Source organism: Bubalus bubalis, chromosome 7 (genome assembly GCF_019923935.1).
Source record: "Bubalus bubalis isolate 160015118507 breed Murrah chromosome 7, NDDB_SH_1, whole genome shotgun sequence".
Classification (NCBI taxonomy): domain Eukaryota; kingdom Metazoa; phylum Chordata; class Mammalia; order Artiodactyla; family Bovidae; genus Bubalus; species Bubalus bubalis.
In genome coordinates, this window is record NC_059163.1 from 75,002,539 (window position 1) to 75,023,346 (window position 20,808).

A 20,808-nucleotide genomic window follows, 5' to 3' on the forward strand; every position below is an offset into this window, starting at 1 on the left:
GCAGGGTGGCAAAATAAATAAATAAATAAATTCTCACGATAGTCCTATAAAGTAGGACTTTTTTGTGTTAGTTTTATGGTGGTTTTTTGTGCTTGGGATCTTGGTTCCTCTACCAGAGATAGAAACCGTGCCCCCTGCAGTAGACTCTTGGAGTCCTAACCACTGGACTGCCAGGGAATTCTCAATAGGTAGTTTTATTTTCATTCTTAAATACAGATGACAGAAAGAAAAATCAGAGGTCAAATGTTTAATACACAGTTATAAGTTGCTTAGTTATGCCAGATATCACACTACATACTAGAAATATTAAGACCTCAAAGTTGATTGCCATCAAGAAGGGCAAACAAAATCATTATTGTGACAGAGATAATGAATTGGTCCCAATCTGCCCATCTGCTCTCCTAAGGAGAACTGGCCTAGACCCTGCCTCCTACCCCCAGCAAAATTTATGCTTTCCACGTTCATATTTTTAATATATTATTTTTATATTACATTATTTTCCCTTGCCTATGGAGTCATACTGTTCTTTTCATACTGTTCATGGGGTTCTCAAGGCAAGAATACTGTAGTGGTTTGCCATTCCCTTCTCCAGGGGACCACATTCTGTCAAATCTCTCAACCATGACCCACCCGTCTTGGGTTGCCCCACGGGCATGGCTTAGTTTCACTGAGTTAGACAAGGCTGTGGTCCTAGTGTGATTAGATTGACTAGTTTTCTGTGAGTATGGCTTCAGTGTGTTTGCCCTCTGATGCCCTCTTGCAACACCTACCATCTTACTTGGGTTTCTCTTACCTTGGGCGTGGGGTATCTCTTCACGGCTGCTCCAGCAAAGTGCAGCCATTGCTCCTTACCTTGGACGAGGGGTATCTCCTCACCACCACCCTTTCTGACCTTCAACGTGGGATAGCTCCTCTAAGCCCTCCTGCACCCTTGCAGCCACAGCTCCTTGGACGTGAGGTTGGTCCTCCCGGCCACTGCCACTGGCCTCGGTCCTGCGGTTGCTCCTCCCCACCGCCGCCCTTGGCCTCGGGATTAGGGGTGTGGGGTAGCTCCTCCAGACCTACAAGACCTTTTAGAACTAACACCCAAAAAAGATGTCCTTTTCATTATAGGGGACTGGAATGCAAAAGTAGGAAGTCAAGAAACACCTGGAGTAACAGGCAAATTTGGCCTTGGAATATGGAATGAAGCAGGGCAAAGACTAATAGAGTTTTGCCAAGAAAATGCACAGGTCATAACAAACACCCTCTTCCAACAACACAAGAGAAGACTCTATACATGGACATCACCAGATGGTCAACACCGAAATCAGATTGATTATATTCTTTGCAGCCAAAGATGGAGAAGCTCTATACAGTCAGCAAAAACAAGACCAGGAGCTGACTGTGGCTCAGACCATGAACTCCTTATTGTCAAATTCAGACTGAAATTGAAGAAAGTAGGGAAAACCACCAGACCATTCAGGTATGACCTAAATCAAATCCCTTATGATTATACAGCGGAAGTGAGAAATAGATTTAAGGGCCTAGATCTGATAGAGTGCCTGATGAACTATGGAATGAGATTCGTGACATTGTACAGGAGACAGGACCATTCCCATAGAAAAGAAATGCAAAAAAGCAAAATGGCTGTCTGGGGAGGCCTTACAAATAGCTGTGAAAAGAAGAGAAGCAAAAAGCAAAGGAGAAAAGGAAAGATATAAACATCTGAATGCAGAGTTCCAAAGAATAGCAAGAAGAGATAAGAAAGCCTTCTTCAGCGATCAATGCAAAGAAATAGAGGAAAACAACAGAATGGGAAAGACTAGGGATCTCTTCAAGAAAATCAGAGATACCAAAGGAACATTTCATGCAAAGATGAGCTCGATAAAGGACAGAAATGGTATGGACCTAACAGAAGCAGAAGATATTAAGAAGAGATGGCAAGAATACACAGAAGAACTGTACAAAAAAGATCTTCATGACCCAGATAATCACAATGGTGTGATCACTGACCTAGAGCCAGATATCCTGGAATGTGAAGTCAAGTGGGCCTTAGAAAGCATCACTACGAACAAAGCTAGTGGAAGTGATAGAATTCCAGTTGAGCTATTCCAAATCCTGAAAGATGATGCTGTGAAAGTGCTGCACTCAATATGCCAGCAAATTTGGAAAACTCAGCAGTGGCCACAGGACTGGAAAAGGTCAGTTTTCATTCCAATCCCAAAGAAAGGCAATGCCAAAGAATGCTCAAACTACCGCACAATTGCACTCATCTCACACGCTAGTAAAGTAATGCTCAAAATTCTCCAAGCCAGGCTTCAGCAATACGTGAACCGTGAACTTCCTGATGTTCAAGCTGGTTTTAGAAAAGGCAGAGGAACCAGAGATCAAATTGCCAACATACGCTGGATCATCGAAAAAGCAAGAGACTTCCAGAAAAACATCTATTTCTGCTTTATTGACTATGCCAAAGCCTTTGACTGTGTGGATCACAATAAACTGTGGAAAATTCTGAAAGAGATGGGAATACCAGACCACCTGACCTGCCTCTTGTGAAATTTGTATGCAAGTCAGGAAGCAACAGTTAGAACTGGACATGCAACAACAGACTGGTTCCAAATAGGAAAAGGAGTTCGTCAAGGCTGTATATTGTCACCCTGTTTATTTAACTTCTATGCGGAGTACATCATGAGAAACGCTGGGCTGGAAGAAGCACAAGCTGGAATCAAGATTGCCGGGAGAAATATCAATAACCTCAGATACGCAGATGACACCACACTGTGACATCTATCAGTTCAACCTTCACGACAGCCTTAGGATGAGCCCATTTTACAGATAGGGAAACTGAGGCTCAGGGACACTCAGTAACGTACTTCATGTCACATATCAGAAAGTGAAAGTGCTAGTCACTCAGTCGTGTCCGACTCTTCACAACAATATGGACTGTAGCCCACCAGGCTCCTTTGTCTGTAGAATTTTTCAGACAGGAATACTAGAGTGAGTTGTCATCCCCTTCTTCAGGGGATCTTCCCTACATAGGGATTGAACCCAGGTCTCCCATGTCAGAGATAGGATTTAAATGCAGGTGAATTGGTTCTTAAAGATTCTTAATGATTACACTCTATTGACCTGGTGTTTCTGTGTGTGCTCACTCTCTAAGTTATGTTTGACTTTTTGTGACCCCATGGACAGTAGCCCGCCAGGCTCCTCTGTCCATGGAATTTTCTAGGCAAGAATATTGGAGCAGTTTGCGATTTCCTACTCTAGGGTATTTTCCCAATCTAGGGATCAAACTCACATCTCTTGCATTGGCAGGTGAGTTCTTTACCAGTGAGCCACCCGAGAAGCCCATATTGGCCTGATATCAGGGACCAGTACCACCACTCAGGCAAGGTCACATAAACCAGTTATGGGTCAGGTGTTACTTAGAGACCTTGAGAAATCCTGGAAAACTGGGCTCCATTTACTCTCCACAAGATACATTAACTCTCACAATTGGGAATCTAACCCAGTGCTTCTGCCATCTCCCCATCTCACCTACTCAGTTCAGTTCAGTTCAATTGCTCAGTCGTGTCCTACTCTTTGTGATCCCATGGACTGCAGCACGCCACGCTTCCCTGTCTATCACCAACTACCGGAGCCTACACAAACTCTTGATCATTGTGTCAATAATGCGATGGTCAAGAGTTTGTGTAGGCTCCGGTAGACACCCGCTTCTCCTTCTGCCTTCAATCTTTCCCAGCATCAGGTTCTTTTCCAATGAATCGGTTCTTCGCATCAGGTGGCCAAAGTATTGGAGTTTCAGCTTCAGCATCAGTCCTTCCAATGAATATTCAGGACTAATTTCCTTTAGGACAGACTGGTTGGATCTCCTTGCAGTCCTTCTCCAACACCACAGTTCAAAAGCATCAATTCTTCAGCACTCAGCGTTCTTTATAGTTCCAACTCTTGCATCCATACATGACTATTGGAAAAAACATAGCTTTGACTAGATGGGCCTTTTTTGGTAAAGTAATGTCTCTGTTTTTTAATATGCTGCCTAGGTTGGTCATAGCTTTTCGTCCAAGGAGCAAGTGTCTTTTAATTTCATGGCTGCAGTCACCATCTGCAGTGATTTTGGAGCCCCCCAAAATAAAGTCTCTCACTGTTTCCAATGTTTCCCCATCTATTTGCCATGAAGTGATGGGACTGGATGCCATGATCTTAGTTTTTTGAATATTGAGCTTTAAGCTAATTTTTTCACTCTCCTTTCACTTTCATCAAGAGGCTCTTTAGTTCCTCTTAGCTTTCTGCCATAAGGGTAGTGTCATCTGCCTATCTGAGGTTATTGATATTTCTCCCTGAAATCTTGATTCCAGCTTGTGCTTCCTCCAGCCCAGCATTTTGCATGATTTATGTTGCATATAAGTTAAGTAAGCAGGGTGACAATATACAGCCTTGACATACTCCTTTCCCTATTTGGAACCAGTCTGTTCCATGTACAGTTTTAACTGTTGCTTCTTGACCTGTATACAAACATCTCAGGAGGCAGGTCAGGTGGTCTGGTATTCTCATCTCATTCAGAATTTTCCACAGTTTGTAGTGTTCCACAGTCAAAGGCTTTGGCATAGTCAATAAAGCAAAAGTAGATGTTTTTCTAGAACTCTCTTGCTTTTTCAATGAACCAGTGGATGTTGGCAATTTGATCTCTGGCTCCTCTGCCTTAAATCCAGCTTGAACATCTGGAAATTCACGGTTCACATACTGTTAAAGCCTGGCTTGGAAAATTTGGAGCATTACTTTGCTAGCGTGGGAGATGAGTGCAATTATGCAGTAGTTTGTACCAAAGAATGCTCAAACTACTGCACAATTGCACTCATCTCACACACTAGCAAAGCAATGCTCTCACCTATTGCCACCATCTATAAGGTTTCTTCTCCCTTCCTGCTGCCACAACCCATAACTATAAGGCCACCATGAGTGCCTCTACACCAAAATGTTTTCTAATTTCATTCTTCGTGGCTCATCATGCTTTGTGCTCTGTACTGTATCCCTCCCAGGACAACTAGAGCCTAAAATATCATGATCAGTGATGAGTATGTGTACTCCAGGTAGGGAACACTGCTAGTAATTAAACAGTATTAATTCCATCAGCTTTGATTTATTCTGCTCTCTCAATAATGAAGCTCAATCTTCTGTTTTCTTTCTGCCTAGCACTGAGCAATAGCGTTGGTGTTTAAGGATTACCATATAAATCTATTTTTTGGTCAGCCAGTGCTGGGGAATTTTATCAATATATTACAAATGTATTCATTATTCTCTCATTCACAAAAATAATTAAAACCTACAGGCCAAATACAAATTCCCAGACCACAAAAGCCTGACTGGCACTCTGCTGCCAAATACCAAGGTTGCAAGTGTCTTAGTTTATGGGTTTCTTAATGAGAACTTGTACTGCTCATTCAATAAAGGACTTAAGTGGACATTTCCTGGAGTTCACAGGAATGTTAAAACAAGCCCCATATAACAAAATGAAAAGGCAATACTAAAACTTTCTGCATGTTTTTAGGAACTCAGAAATGAATTACTCTAAAACTATCAAAAAAAAAAAAAAAAACCTCTAAAAGTGATCCCCAGGATACTAATAATGTGTTTACAATCTCTTTAAAAAAAAAAATTCAAAAAAGGAGGGTAAAGAGAAATACAAGTGGATCCAATCCATCATTGTGATATTCAAGTTTCTCCTTAGATAAAACAGACATAAAACATGTGCTTAACAAGCCTCAGATGACCTTCAAGACATCTGAAGTCCAGTATCTATGGATTTGTAAGTATAATTAACAACTCTTGTTTTTCCATCTAAAGAATCCAAGTTCTGTTTCTCTGACAGGCAAAAGCCAATCAACTTTGTTCCCAAATGCTAATACAAGCAATTTTAAAATAACATTAATTAAAATATTACCAAGGCTGTTAGGGTTTGTGCTGGGGGATTTTTTTCCCCTCTCTTTAACCTATTGTAATTTTTATTTACAGGGTTAATGAGGGAAACACTGGTTGATCCATCTCTGGGACAAAGAGGTGGCCTTTCAAATACAGCAGAAATCTGTGGAGACCACCGCACTGCCAGGCTACATGGCCATGGCAGCTAGATTGTTTGTTTCACCTGGCAGACCAAAAGTGACAGATCATTTTATCACAGTGCGAGGAACAATTTTCTGGTTTTGGTAACGAAAATACAATGCTCATCTGTATTGTTGTAAAACTTATAAATATGTCCTGTAGGATAAGTAATATTCAAAGCAATGTCCTAATTAAAAGGAAAGCTCAGTTATCTTGCAAGATAATATAAGGAAGGCACATAAATTGTAAATAAGATACATGGTAAAAATGAAAAAGACAGGCTGGATAGGAGAGGAATAAAATAAGATTTGGAAACCTGCTGTCTAAATGAACACAAATTGTGAGATTATGTCTCATTGAACAATAAAAATAACAAACTAGTGGCAAAGATGTAATAGAATTTCCTATGTACACCATTTTAATCTTAATATAATTTTCCCTAGTGCATCCACATTTATTGAACTACTACGACCATTTCTTTCTCGCTCTGACCAAAGTTACTGAGAGAATGTACTTTGATATAAATAATTTCCTGATTATGAACATGAAAACAGTCCAGAAATTGACCACAGTGTTTTGTTGTTATTAACTTTTTATTTTGTATTGGAGTATAGCCACTTAACAATGCTGTGGTAGCTTCAGATGAACAGCAAAGGGACTCAGCCATACGTACACATGTATCCATTCTCCCCCAAACCCCCCTTGCATGCAGGCTACCACATAACGTAGAGCAGAGTTCCATGTGGTATACAGTAGTAGGCCCTTGTTGGTTATACATTTTAAATATAGCAGTGACCATAGTGTTTTTTAAAAATGACAGGACATCTGCTCAGGCCTCAAGCCTTAGGAGAATCACAAAATATCTGCCATTTCCTCAAGGAAGCAGACGGAGAGTACAGAAAACCAACTTTCCCATTTCCTCCTGCATAAAGTAACTCCACACACTTGTTTCTTTTTTACTTTTTTTTAAAAAAAATGCAGAGACGACTTCTATGACACCCTGATCTAGACTGATGGCCACCTGATGCAAAGAACTGACTCATTGGAAAAGACCCTGATGCTGGGAAAGATTGAAGGCGGGAGGAGAAGGGGACGACAGAGGATGAGATGGTTGGATGGCATCACTGGCTCAATGGACATGAGTTTGAGTAAACTCCGGGAATTGGTGATGGACAGGGAAGCCTGGCATGCTGCGGTTCATGGGGTCACAAAGAGTTGGACACAACTGAGCAACTGAACTGAACTGATCTAGACTGTGCTGGACAGAAACAGAGCTGATGCCAGGAAAGAGCCAGGGCCAGTAAACATTGATGTGGCTTAAGGAAGAGGACCATTGGTGTGGCCTCAGTTTCTCAGTCTGCAAAATGGGATGATAATACTTAGCTCACCACTTCAAGCTTCATACATGAATGTTTAGTAAGTATTACTTGAACATGGATATGAAGGCACAAACTGTACATATGTAAAAGATTCACTGGAGTGAAGCCATGAAGTCCAGAGTGGGCCCTACATCTCCTTCAGGCTTTACTGAGGAAGCTCAGTAAAATATCCAAGTCTAACCAACCTCACATACATCTTAAACAATTCAAACACCAAGGTAACAAACTATACCCTCCTTTGCTTATGCTCATGTTAGTCAGTTAACTCATATTTATTTTCTGGTTGTCATCAATGTTCTAATGGATCCTCAATTTTTAAAAATACCCAGAAGTAGAGACTATACCCTGCTCATTCTTTTGTTTTTAATGTGGTGTCACTATTATGCCAAAGTCTTTGACAATGTAGATCAGGACAAACTGTGGAAAAATCTTCAAGAGCTAGGAATACCAGACCACGTTACCTGCCTCCTGAGAAATCTGTATGCAGGTGAAGAAGCAACAGTTAGAACTGGACATGGAACAATAGACTGGTTCCAAATTGGGAAAGGAGTACTTCAAGGCTGTATATTGTCACCCTGCTTATTTAACTTATATTCAGAGTACATCATGCATAATACCAGGCTGGATGAAGCACAAGTTGGAATCAAGATTACTGGGAGAAATATCAATAACCTCAGATATGCAGATGACACCACCCTTATGGCAGAAAGCTAAGAGGAACTAAAGAGCCTCTTGATGAAAGTGAAAGAAGAGAGTGAAAAAGCTGGCTTAAAACTCAGCATTCAAAAAACTCAGATCATGGCATCCAGTCCCATCACTTCATGGCATACATATGGGGAGCAATGGAAACAGTGAGAGACTTATTTTGGGGGGCTCCAAAATCACTGCAGATGGTGACTGCAGCCATGAAATTAAAAGATGCTTGCTCCTTGGAACAAAAGCTATGACCAACTTAGACAGCATATTAAAAAGCAGAGACATTACTTTACCAAAAAGGTCCATCTAGTCAAAGCCATGGTTTTTCCAGTAGTCATGTATGTATTTGAGAGTTGGACTATAAAGAAAGCTGAATGCCGACGAATTGACGCTTTTTAACTGTAGTGATGGAGAAGACTTTTGAGAGTACTTTGGACTGAAAAGAGATCAAACCAGTCAATCCTAAAGGAAATTAGTCCTGAATATTCATTGGAAGGTCTGATGCTGAAACTGAAACTCCAATACTTTGGCCACTTGATGTGAAGAACTGACTTATTGGGAAAGACCCTGATGCTAAGAAAGATTGAAGGCAGGAGGAGAAGGGGACAACAGAGGATGAGATGGTTGGATGGCATCACCGACTCGATGGACATGAGTTTGAGCAAGCTCCGGGAGTTGGTGATATACAGGGAAGTCCATGGCATCACAGAGTCCGACACGACTGAGCAACTGAACTAACTAATAGTGTAGGAATCCAATTTATTAAATGACAATGCTCAAATACTTCTTTTGCTGTTCACATTCTGGTTTGTGTTATTCATTTATTATTTTCCAAAAGTTTATCAGGCATGAGAGACATGTACTTGCTCATGCATAGCTATATGCCAAACACATGAACCAATCAACTTTATTAAGTAGGTTATTAATTAATTCTTTTGGTGAACAGAATGTATAAAGATATAATATGACTTTTTTAATGTGCCCTTTATTAATTTTTTAAAATGCTTCATCAGCTCTATCAAGTCATCTATTCATAAGTTTTCCAAATGTTCAAATACAGTTTCAAATACTCTGCCAGTTCTTTTTCTTTTCAGCTGCAGAACTCTCTCCTGAAGTTCTCTGATAATGTGACTAACTTTTAATTTTGATATCTATACTAGATTAAACAGCAGAAAGTTATGGACAGTGGACCTGCTAAGGCAAATAACAGTTTATGTAAACAAAAAAAATAGTTTCATAAACAAGCCTTCTTAAATTAAGTGATCTGTTCTTAGAGTTGCAAATCATGAGCACACCCTATTTATTAATTTTGCATTACTTTTTCTAGAAAAAAAATCTAAGGATTTAAATTTAAACTACCAAGTCCATCTGATTTCTTAATTCAAAAATCAATTGCAAAAAAAAAAAAAAAAAGGAAAAAATCAATTGCAATGGTTTTCTACTTATTCAAAAGCCTCATTGATCAAATACAAATAGAGTAAAAGCCATCATTAAATAATTTCCAGGCACTACATATTCAGACTTCATGATCACAGATCAGCTGGTAGGACATACTGATTACCAAGGCAACTTGAGGATGTCTGCAAGGGTCACCAAAGCAGATTCCATTTCCGAGGGCAGAGTCCTTCTCCAGGTGAAATTACCCAGCTATGTTTTCTATGGAGGCCCCTCCAGGCCATTGTTTCGGATGATCTTAGCATACTCCTTGGCTGATGTGTAAGGGACTCGGGGTCTTGCTGGATCTTCAAAATCAACATGGAAGAGACCAAACCGGCTGCTGTATCCCTGGTTCCACTCAAAGTTATCCAGGAGAGACCAGGCACAGTATACTTGAAGATTGACTTTGTCAAGTTGGATAGCTAAAATTACAAAAACAAAAATTTACCAATTACTCAAAGATTTTATGGAAACATAGACAAAATCATTGATGACCAGTATGAGTTGGTAGCCTTCTCCTGCTGAAGATCACAGTGGAAACAGAAGAAGCCTTGTTTCAATCCTCTTTTCCAATTTCCTGTTTTAAACAAGCATGGGCTTCATTTCAGAAGTTAGATTACACGCCTTGTTATTTGTCAGCCCCCCTGCACCATATGGGGGAGCTCTTTAATCTCTGAATTTCAGCCAAGTCCAAGTATATAAAAGACCAATTTTTATTAAAAGTGTAAATAAATGAATAAAGAAATTATGACACTAAAAAAAGTTAAATTACATAATTCTAAACATTTGGGGACTTCCCTGGTGGCACAGTGGATAGGAGACCACCTGCAGGGTGGTGCAATGCAGGGGGCGCAGGTTCAATCCCTGGCCCAGGAGGATTCCACATGCTGGAAAGCAATGATTAATAAGCCCATGTGCCACAACTACTGAGCCTGGACTCTTGAGCCTGCTTGCTGAAGCTGGGAGGGCCTGGGTAAAGCAACAAAGACCCAGTGCAGCCAAAAATAAGTAAATAAATAAAGTTAAATATTTTTTTTTAAATATAGTAACTTTTAAAAATTAAAATAAATATTTGGTTATTCACTCATTTTGAAATGCATTTTATTCATTCATCCATTTACTCAATAAATGTCTTTTCAATACCTACTATTTTTTAGATATGAAACACACATATACAGAGTTTCTCCTTAGTACCCTAGAACTGCACTCAGTAAAAACACTACTAGCTTCTAAATTCAACTCCAAGATAATCTAGAAAGCTCATTGATAAACTGGAAAAAAGTGATATCATAGCTGAGGAGGCCCCAGCTCTTACTTTGTGTCCTTATGACCAAATTAATATATATTTTATAATTCTGGAAGTAGAACCTCCAAAATGAAAAGGACAAGCACAGGGTTCTGGCAGTGCTTTTACCCCAGACTAAGAAGGTACAGACGGAGAAGGCAATGACACCCCACTCCAGTACTCCTGCCTGGAAAATCCCATGGACAGAGGAGCCTGGTGGGCTGTAGTCCATGGAATCGCTGAGGGTCGGACACGACTCAGTGACTTCACTTTCACTTTTCACTTTCACGCATTGGAGAAGGAAACGGCAACCCACTCGTGTTCTTGCCTGGAGAATCCCAGGGATGGGGGACCCTGGTGGGCTGCCGTCTATGGGGTCGCATAGAGTTGGACACGACTGAAGTGACTTAGCAGCAGCAGCAGCAAGAAGGTACAGAAATGTTAGGGCATTCTCTCTGCCCCATGTCTAAACTCAGAGTGGTGCCAAAGAACTAGACCACCTCTGCTCCAAATGCACATATGTACAAGCAAAATATCCTATATAATTTCATCTGTGGATGCTCCAGAGCCCATCTATGGACTCCATAGTAAGATACCAAAGGGTGGAGAATTCTCTAAGTACACTAATTTCTATCTTTTAGTCAGGGAATTAAGTTCATTTTTAATTGGCATCTTAAGTTTGGAAAACTCTTAGGTTATATGAATCTTTTTTTTTTTTTTTTTTGGTTATATGAATCTTTGCATTGAGCATTTTCTTTTCTTGAAACAATAGCAACCAAACCTTATCTGTGGGATTCACTAATATTTGTTTTATTGTGCAGAAATTAAAGGGCAGGTTTTCTTTATAAGATAGACATATTCCTAAATAAGTTTGGAGAAGGAAATGGCAACCCACTCCAGTATTCTTGCCTGGAGAATCCCACAGACAGAGGAGCCTGGCGGGCTACAGTCCATAGGGTTGCAACAGGTTGGACACAATTGAGCTACTAACACAATTTCTTCCTAAATAAGTTAGATGAAAATGAACATTTATATAATAAATCAAATTTTAATTTTACCAGGGATTGCTTTCTTTTTTTTTTTTTCAGTTATAAACTAAGTAATTGTTCAAATTTTTATTTTGATGCACCAGGGATTGCTTTCAACCCAAATGATCATCTAACTTCAGCAAAGTAAGATCTACCTGTAATTTTTCCTGTTATATTTCTGTATTTTTCTGGTCTCTCGAAAGTACTATACCCATGAATGTATGTTGATCTCCAAATCTTGGAATTTTTTTTTTCACTGTGGATATTCCATAGACAAATGAAATTGTTTTTACTATAGATATTCCTTTGACAAAATTTTTCCGACAGGTTAACTGATGCATAACCCCTTGACCTTTATGCATGGAGAAATGCAAGGGGCTTTACCTAGAAAGTGCCCTGTGAATGTTCTCAAGGCAGGAATTAAACCAAACTGGACAGATTCCTTTGCAATGAAGTATTGTTGGAAAATGAAATATATACCATTCAAGCACAGCAAGCTTTACAGGAATTAAAACATTTACTAGATATTCCTTTTCCTTCTACCTGTCCACCTTGCCACATGTGTCTCCTCCCCTATCAACCACAATCTGCAAATACCAAATTTTTAAATAATCTTTTTATATTTAATTTCTGGATGGAATATATCTAAGAATGAAAATGACCAAAACCAAACACCAGGCAATAATATAGCAATCTTTTTTGACTACTTTATAATTCAATGTGGGAACATATGAAAATCAGCACTTTTTCTTTCATTTGCAGAACTACTGCTCAACAAGCCAGTCTGCCAGGTATGAAGCCAGACAGTTTCTGAAAGCATGCACGGTCCCACCAATCAAGTACAAAAGGATTGATTCATGTACTAAACTGGGGGATAAAAACGATGCCCTGCCTGCTTGGAAGGGAACAAAAAGGAAATCTTGACAATTTCATCATTATCTGCCGGGAGTTCCGCAGCAGGCACTAAACAGCCCAAGGGACACTGGTGGATATCTCTGCGTTTTCATTGCAGGAACGCTCAAGTAGAGAATTACCTAGTTAGAGCTGAGGAGCACCCTGCTGGAATCCTTCTCATGGTGCTACCACTGGGAAAAATTAGAAAACCGTACTGGAACCTGCATGCCTCTCCTGTTCCAATCTCCTCAAGAACAGAAAGAAACCATCGTCGCATTTCTTGTCACTGTGATTTATGAAGTCCCAAATCTATGCAGGAAAAAAACACTCCTGTGAATCCACTCTCTTTCTTTAAGCAGAGTTTCAGGCCAAGTAAACACAGACTGACAAGAACTGCAGATGAGTACCGAGTACATGGGGATGTGAACAAGACACCCATCCCAGAATAACCAGAGTTTGGTTTTGAACTAAAAGACCAGTAGAAAAGGTGTCACGGTCAGCAGGTTGAATATAAAGATGAAAGGATTTCTTATCTCATAGCATTGGGATGATGTTGAGTCATTTATAGAGATGGGGATGGACTGAGAGTGTGTCATATAGAGTGAAGGAAGTCAGGAAAAGAAAAACAAATACCATATATTAACACACTTATATGCTGCTGCTGCTGAGTCGCTTCAGTCATGTCCGACTCTGTGCAACCCCATAGACGGCAGTCCACCAGGCTCTCCCATCCCTGGGATTCTCCAGGCAAGAACATTTACATATATAGAAGGTAAAAAATGGTATAGGTGAACCTATTTGCAGGGCAGGAATAGAGACACAGATGTAGAGAATGATGGGTGGACACCAGTGAGGCGGGGATGAGTTGGGAGATTGGGATTGATGTATATGCACTGCCATGTATAAAACAGATAGCTAATGGGAACCTGCTGCATAGTGCAGGGAGCTCAGCTCGATGTTCTGTGATGACCCAGATGGGTGGGATGTAGGGGAGGCTCAAAAGGGAAGGGATATATGTATACATGTAGCTGATTCACTTCATTGTACAGCAGAAACTAACACAATATTGTAAAATAACTATACCCCAATTAAAAAGGAGGCAAGGAGAAAAATATCTAAGGTTTATTAATATATTATAGCCTCTGGCTGTTCTCATTATAACTCCAGTGTTATAATATGCATACACACACACACACACACACACACACGCACGCACACACACACTCACTGCCCAGTGTTGACCAAAATGAAAAGGTTGAGGAGGCAGTCCTTCACCAGACTGCTCTCTCTGCTGACACAACTTCAAGTTCAAAGTGTTCCCAAAACCATGCTCAGGTTCAGTAAGTTGCTACAAGAACTCTCCAGAACTCACACAAACCTCTTATAGTCAAGGTTATGGTTTATTCAGCAAAGGATACATATTAATATAAGTCAAAGGAAGAGGCACAGATCAGAAACCGATGCGCTTCAAACAGAAAGTTTTCATTGTCTTTTTCCCTAGGAGTCAGGACAACTTGTCCTCTTGGTGCTGACATGTGACAACACACATGGAGGGCTGCCAACCAGAGAGGCTCACCTGAGCGTCAGTGTCCAGAGTTTTCACTGTGTTAATAACTGTGTTATTAACATACTGGCATGACCGACTGATTGTTCATGTGAATGAACTCAGTCCCCAGGTCAAGTGACACTGTGTGACCCAAAGCCCCCCACTCAGGCACACAGTCAGTCTTCTACTGAGACTAGCCCTCACCCTAAACAAAGATATTCTGTCATATAGCAATAGATTTTTCACCCAGAAGCTGAGGACAAAGGGCAATCTACTCTTTGGGCAAAATCAAATTCTTTACTACACACACACACCTATTTTAGAAGCTGACCATTTTATGGTATTGTGCAGATTCTTCTCAATTTACTGACCTAAGTGGTGCCATGAATATGCCTGTGTACTGCTGCTCTACACAGCAGAGAGAATAGAAAGGAGAGATAAGAAATTCTTCCTCAGTGATCAGTGCAAAGAAATAGAGGAAAACAATAGAATGGGAAAGTCTGGAGATCTCATCAAGAAAATTTGAGATACCAAGGGAACATTTCATGCAAAGATGGGCTCGATAAAGGACAGAAATGGTAAGGACCTAACAGAAGCAGAAGATATTAAGAAGAGGTGGCAAGAATACACAGAACAACTATACAAAAAAGATCTTCATGACCCAGATAATCACAATGGTGTGGTCACCAACCTAGAGCCAGACATTCTGGACTGCGAAGTCAAGTGGGCCTTGGGAAGCATCCTACCAATAAAGCTAGTGGAGGTGATGGAATTCCAGTTGAGCTATTTCAAATCCTAAATGATGATGCTGGTAAAGTGCTGCACTCAATATGCCAGCAAATTTGGAAAACACAGCCGTGGCCACAGGACTGGAAAAGGTCAGTTTTCTTTCCAATCCCAAAGAGAGGCAATGCCAAAGAATGCTCAAACTACTGCACAATTGCACTCATCTCATATGCTAGTAAAGCATGTATAGATGTGAGAGTTGGACTGTGAAGAAGCTGAGCGCTGAAGAATTGATGCTTTTGAACTGTGGTGTTGGAGAAGACTCTTGAGAGTCCCTTGGACTGCAAGGAGATCCAACCAGTCCATTCTAAATGAGATCAGTCCTGCATGTTCATTGGAAGGACTGATGTTGAAGCTGAAACTCCAATACTTTGGCCACCTGATGCGAAGAGCTGACTCATTGGAAAAGACCCTGATGCTGGGAAAGATTGAGGGCAGGAGGAGAAGGGGATGACAGAGGATGAGATGGTTGGATGGCGTCACTGACTCGATGGACATGGGTTTGGTTGGGCTCCAGGAGTTGGTGATGGACAGGGAGACCTGGCATGCTGCGGTTCATGGGGTCACAAAGAGTCGAACATGACTGAGCAACTGAACTGGACTGAACTGAACTGAACTGAAAGTAATGCTCAAAATTTTCCAAGCCAGGCTTCAGCAGTACATGAACCATGAACTTCCAGTTGTTCAAGCTAGATTTAGAAAAGGCAGAGGAACCAGAGATCAAATTGCCAACATCCGTTGGATCATCAAAAAAGCAAGACAGTTTGAGAAAAACATCTACTGCTTTATTGACTACATCAAAGCCTTTGACTATGTGGATCACAACAAACTGTGGAAAATTCTGAAAGAGACGGGAATACCAGACCACCTGACCTGCCTCTTGAGAAACCTGTATGCAGGTCAGGAAGCAACAGTTAGAACTGGACATGGAACAACAGACCAGTTCCAAATCAGGAAAGGAGTACATCGAGGCTGTATATTGTCACCCTGCTTATTTAACTTATATGCAGAGTACATCATGAGAAATGCTGGGCTGGATGAAATACAAGCTGGAATCAAGATTGCTGGGAGAAATAGCAATAACCTCACATGTGCAGATGACATCACCCTTATGGCAGAAAGCAAAGAAGAATTAAAGAGATTCTTGATGAAAGTGAATGAGGAGAGTGAAAAAGTAGGCTTAAAACTCAACATTCAAAAAACTAAGATCATGGCATCTGGTCCTATCACTTCATGGCAAATAGATGGGGAAACAGTGGAAACAGTGACAGACTTTATTTTGGGAGGCTCCAAAATCACTGCAGATGGTGATTGCAGCCATGAAATTAAAAGACCCTGCTCCTTGGAAGAAAAATATAACCAACCTAGATAGCATATTAAAAAGCAGAGACATTATTTTGCCAACAAAGTTCCATCTAGACAAAGCTACGGTTTTTCCAACAGTCATGTATGGATGTGAGAGTTGGACTATGAAGAAAGCTGAGTGCCAAAGAATTGATGCTTTTGAACTGTGGTGTTGGAGAAGACTCTTGAGAGTCCCTTGGACTGCAAGGAGATCCAACCAGTCCATCCTAAAAGAAATCAGTCCTGAATATTTATTGGAAGGACTGATGCTAAAGCTGAAACTCCAACACTTTGGCCACCTGATGGGAAGAACTGACTCACTGAAAAAGACCCTGATCCTGAGAAAGATTGAAGGCAAGAAGAGAAGGGGATGACAGAGGATGAGATGGTTGGATGGCACCACAGACTCAAGGGACATGAGTTTGAGTAAGCTCCAGGAGTTGGTGATGGACCAGGAGGCCTGGCATGCTGCAGTCCATGGGGTCACAAGAGTCAGACTTGCCTGAGTGACTGAACTGAACTGCTGCTGTTGCTGTTTATTTGCTAAGTCGTGTCCAACTCTTTGTGACCCCATGGACTGTAGCTCGCCAGGCTCCTCTGTCCAGGGGATTTCCCAGGCAAGAATACTGGAGTGGGTTGCCATTTCCTTCTCCAGAGGATCTTCCCAATCCAGGGATAGAACCTGTGTCTCCTGAATGGGCCAGGCAGATTCTTCTACCTGCTGAGCCACCTGGGAAGCCCATTCCTGTGTTTCTCATGTTACAAAGGGCTAGAAATCAGGCACTCAGAATCAATGGGATTTATTTCCCCACAGTTTATAAAGAGATAATCTTTGTTTTCAAGATTGCCTAGGACTTCTATAAGACATCCATGAATGTGACAGAGCTATTAAGCTACAAAACAAACTAATCCACAGAGCCAAGCTGCCAGGAAAAGAATCAGTGGACAGGTCCACAGCAGTGCAAAAGACAGCAACTCACAGGGAAAAAAAGAGAGATAAAGCCCAAGAATGGATGAGAATAAAAAATTATAGGCTTCTAGATTTTCATATGTCAAGTAATAGTAGACTACACTACCCAAGAAAGTAGTGAAAATAAATAAACATGCTGGATAGATTTTTTTTAAACAAATCTTCAAAACAATGGAAAGCTGAGAGTTTCATAGGGACTTACCAGGACAAAGCAGGAAGTGAGAACTGAGATTGGTGGGCATGGCAGCTACTTTTGCATGATGAAATTTTCCAATATTAGAAAATCAGAAACTTTTTCTCTTTTCTGGAGTAAGAATAGGTGTCAAAGAATTGTAGTTTGAGAACTCACACACAGAAAGCTAAGATCCCAAAAGACTAAAACTTCAGGGTAAGGGTGAGCCAGAAGGAAACCAGTCACTGGAAAATCACCAGTCACCTGGTGGTTCAGAAAATGTCAAGCAATATGACTGATGTCCTTATAAGAAGAGAGAGTCACCAGGGGCGCATGACCACAAAGGAAAAACCAGAGAGGACACAGTGAGAAAGCACTTATCCAAAAGCCAAACAGAGACCTCAGCAGAAGTCAAACCTGCTGATATCTGAAATTTGGACTTCCAACTTCCAGAACTGTGAGAAAACAAATTTCTGTTGTTTAAGGCGCCCAGTCTGTAGCATTTTGTTACAGCAGCTCTTAGCAAACTAATATAGGTTGAGGATGGAGAATTTCTGTTCTTAATAAATTCCCTGAGTGATTTTTATATTTAATCAAGTTTGAGGCTCATAAACCTAGGATAAGCTCTGGTTCTGCTGCTAAGTCACTTCAGTCGTGTCCGACTCTGTGCGACCCCACAGACGGCAGCCCGCTAGGCTCCTCTGTCCCTGGGATTCTCCAGGCAAGAATACTGGAGTGGGTTGCCATTTCCTTCTCCAATGCATGAAAGTGAAAAGTGAAAGTCAAGTCGCTCAGTCGTGCCTGACTCTTAGTGACCCCATGGACTGCAGCCTACCAGGCTCCTCCGTCCATGGAATTTTCCAGGCAAGAGTACTGGAGTGGGTTGCCATTGTGGGCAACTACAGTTTTTGAAACCCAGCTTCCAACCCCAGAGCCATCCTCTAGAGGCATATGTTAGACAATCTTCATCGGCCCTTCTCCTCAACAGTCATAGCTGGAGGAGCTCTTTGCAGAGACACAGCCATGTGTGGGCCATAGCTTTCAGACATGGAGGACCACTGTGAGACAGGGGGAAATGCTGCATGCTTAGGAGCATCAAATGCCTATTCATCCCACTGCTTAGTCCATACCTAGCATTATCCCAGCAGATCGTGGGAAACCATCTCAATTCACCATTGTGGGATGGGTTGATTGTATGCTCATACAAAAGATGTGTGCATCCAAAGCCCATGAGTGTGTCCTTATTTGGAAACAGGGGTCTTTGCAAATGTAAATGAAGGAGCTCAAGATGAGATCATCATGCATAATGTGTCTGTGCATGTTCAGTCATGTTCAACTCTGTGATCCCATGGACTGTGCCCTGCTAGGTGCCTCTGTCCATGGAATTTTCTAGGCAAGAATACTGGCATGGTTGCCACTTCCTATTCCAGGAGATCTTCCCAACTCAGGGATCGAAGCCATGTCTCCTGGCTCTCCTGTATTTGCAGGTGGATTCCTTCCACTGAGCCACCTGGGAAGCCTCTATCATTCATAATGGTGAGTCTTAAATACAGTGACAAGTGCCCTTAAAAGAGAAACGGAGAAGTTATAGATGGAAAAAGGCAATGTGAAGAGAAGCAGAGACTGGAGAGATCTCCTGCAAGCCAAGGAACGCCAAGGCAGCCACCAGTAGAGAAGCTGGTAGAGCGGCTTGTACCCAGGGGGTTCCCAGGTGGCACTAGTGGTAATGAATCTGCCTGCCAATGCAAGAGAGGCATGGTATGGATTCTCCTTCAGAACCTCCAGAAGTTGCTGATGTTACTGATAAACCTTCCTTTCAGACTTCTGGCCTCCAGACCTCTGCTGCTGCTGCTGCTGCTGCTGCTAAGTCGCTTCAGTCGTGTCCGACTCTGTGCGACCCCATAGACGGCAGCCCACCAGGCTCCCCCGTCCCTGAGATTCTCCAGGCAAGAACACTGGAGTGGGTTGCCATTGACTTCTCCGTCCAGACCTCTAAGAGAAGACATTTATGCTGTTTAAGCCACCAAGTTTGTAGTAATTTGTTTCAGCAGGGACAGGAAACAGACACACCAGACTCTGGTGTGTCTCTCAGTCCCAAACCACCCACCTGATTCTGCTGAGTGCTTATGAGAATCCCTCTCAAGGCCCACAAAACTGGAAAGAGTAAGCCTTCCCGGGACACAATTCAAAGCAGATTTTCTGGCATTCGTCCCACACGCTAACTTTGAAAATGTGTCTCTCAGAGTGTGGTGGATGTGCACAAGAGCACTACAACTGGAGGACAGTTTTAGCTGTTAAACAGTTCCTGAGAGAACTGGCACACCAGCCGCTTCCCCTTTCTTCAAAAAAATAAAATAAAACAACATCAGGAAGATCTAAACATAGAAAATGCATAATAAGCCATCCCCTCCCACCCCCAACAACTCCAGGTGAGTATCAGTGGCCGGACAGCATCTGTGAAAATGCCCAAATAATCCTGAAGCTGGAGGCCCCACCTGCACATGGGAACTCTTCGAAGCAAAAACTATGACTCTCTGAAAAAACAGTCTTTGAAAAGCAACGGCTGATTTATAAATATTTTATAGGAAAATGACAATTAACCAGAAATGAGCTTAAAGATTTCTTAATTATCTGCATTGTTCCTATTACTTAGATTAGATTAGGGTGCGGGTGGAAGTAAATAGCAAGCAGATGAAAGGTATCATTTAAAGCTGTATTTTTATTTATTTATAAAGTTGATGGGTGGATAGGTACACATTTGGAGTCACCTTCTATAGTTTCTCCATCAATATTACCTTTACAGTTACCTCCGCTACAGTACATAAATTGTTGTAAGAACCAAAGTTCTCAGCACATAAAATTGTCTTCTATTAGAAAAGCTGCCTTCCATGTCCCACTCCCTCGCTTTCTCTCTTCCTTCCTTCTTTTCTTTCTTTCTGGGATTTACTTTCCCTTTCTGTAAAATGAGGATTATAGCATTTTCTTCCAAGGATTGTGGTGGGTATTAAATCAATATAAAGCTCTATGCATAATGCCTAGTTTATAGTAAATACTCAATATACACTACTTGTTGGTACTGTTATTCTTGTTATTTTTCTTAGAGTCTGGAAGGGCAATGAATGAAATCTGTTTTTTCTCTTCCTCCCATCTGGCTCCAAACAGCTTTCAGAGCATACAGAGTCAGCACAAA

At 41.3% G+C, this 20,808-nt stretch overlaps 1 protein-coding gene across 2 annotated transcripts in view; it reads right to left on the minus strand.

The window, feature by feature from the left end:
• The window catches only part of LOC102399587 (cytosolic beta-glucosidase), a 224,554-nt gene that overhangs the window by 83,490 nt on the left and 120,256 nt on the right, over positions 1 to 20,808 (minus strand). The window contains exon 5 of one of the 2 annotated variants that reach the window (XM_006063273.4): positions 9,577 to 10,015. The exons of the other annotated variant lie outside the window; for it this stretch is intronic. Coding sequence (XP_006063335.1) covers positions 9,813 to 10,015 — 203 coding nt within the window. The 3' untranslated portion in view covers positions 9,577 to 9,812. Of the gene's footprint in view, positions 1 to 9,576; positions 10,016 to 20,808 lie in introns of those variants that run through there. 2 annotated transcript variants of the gene reach the window in all.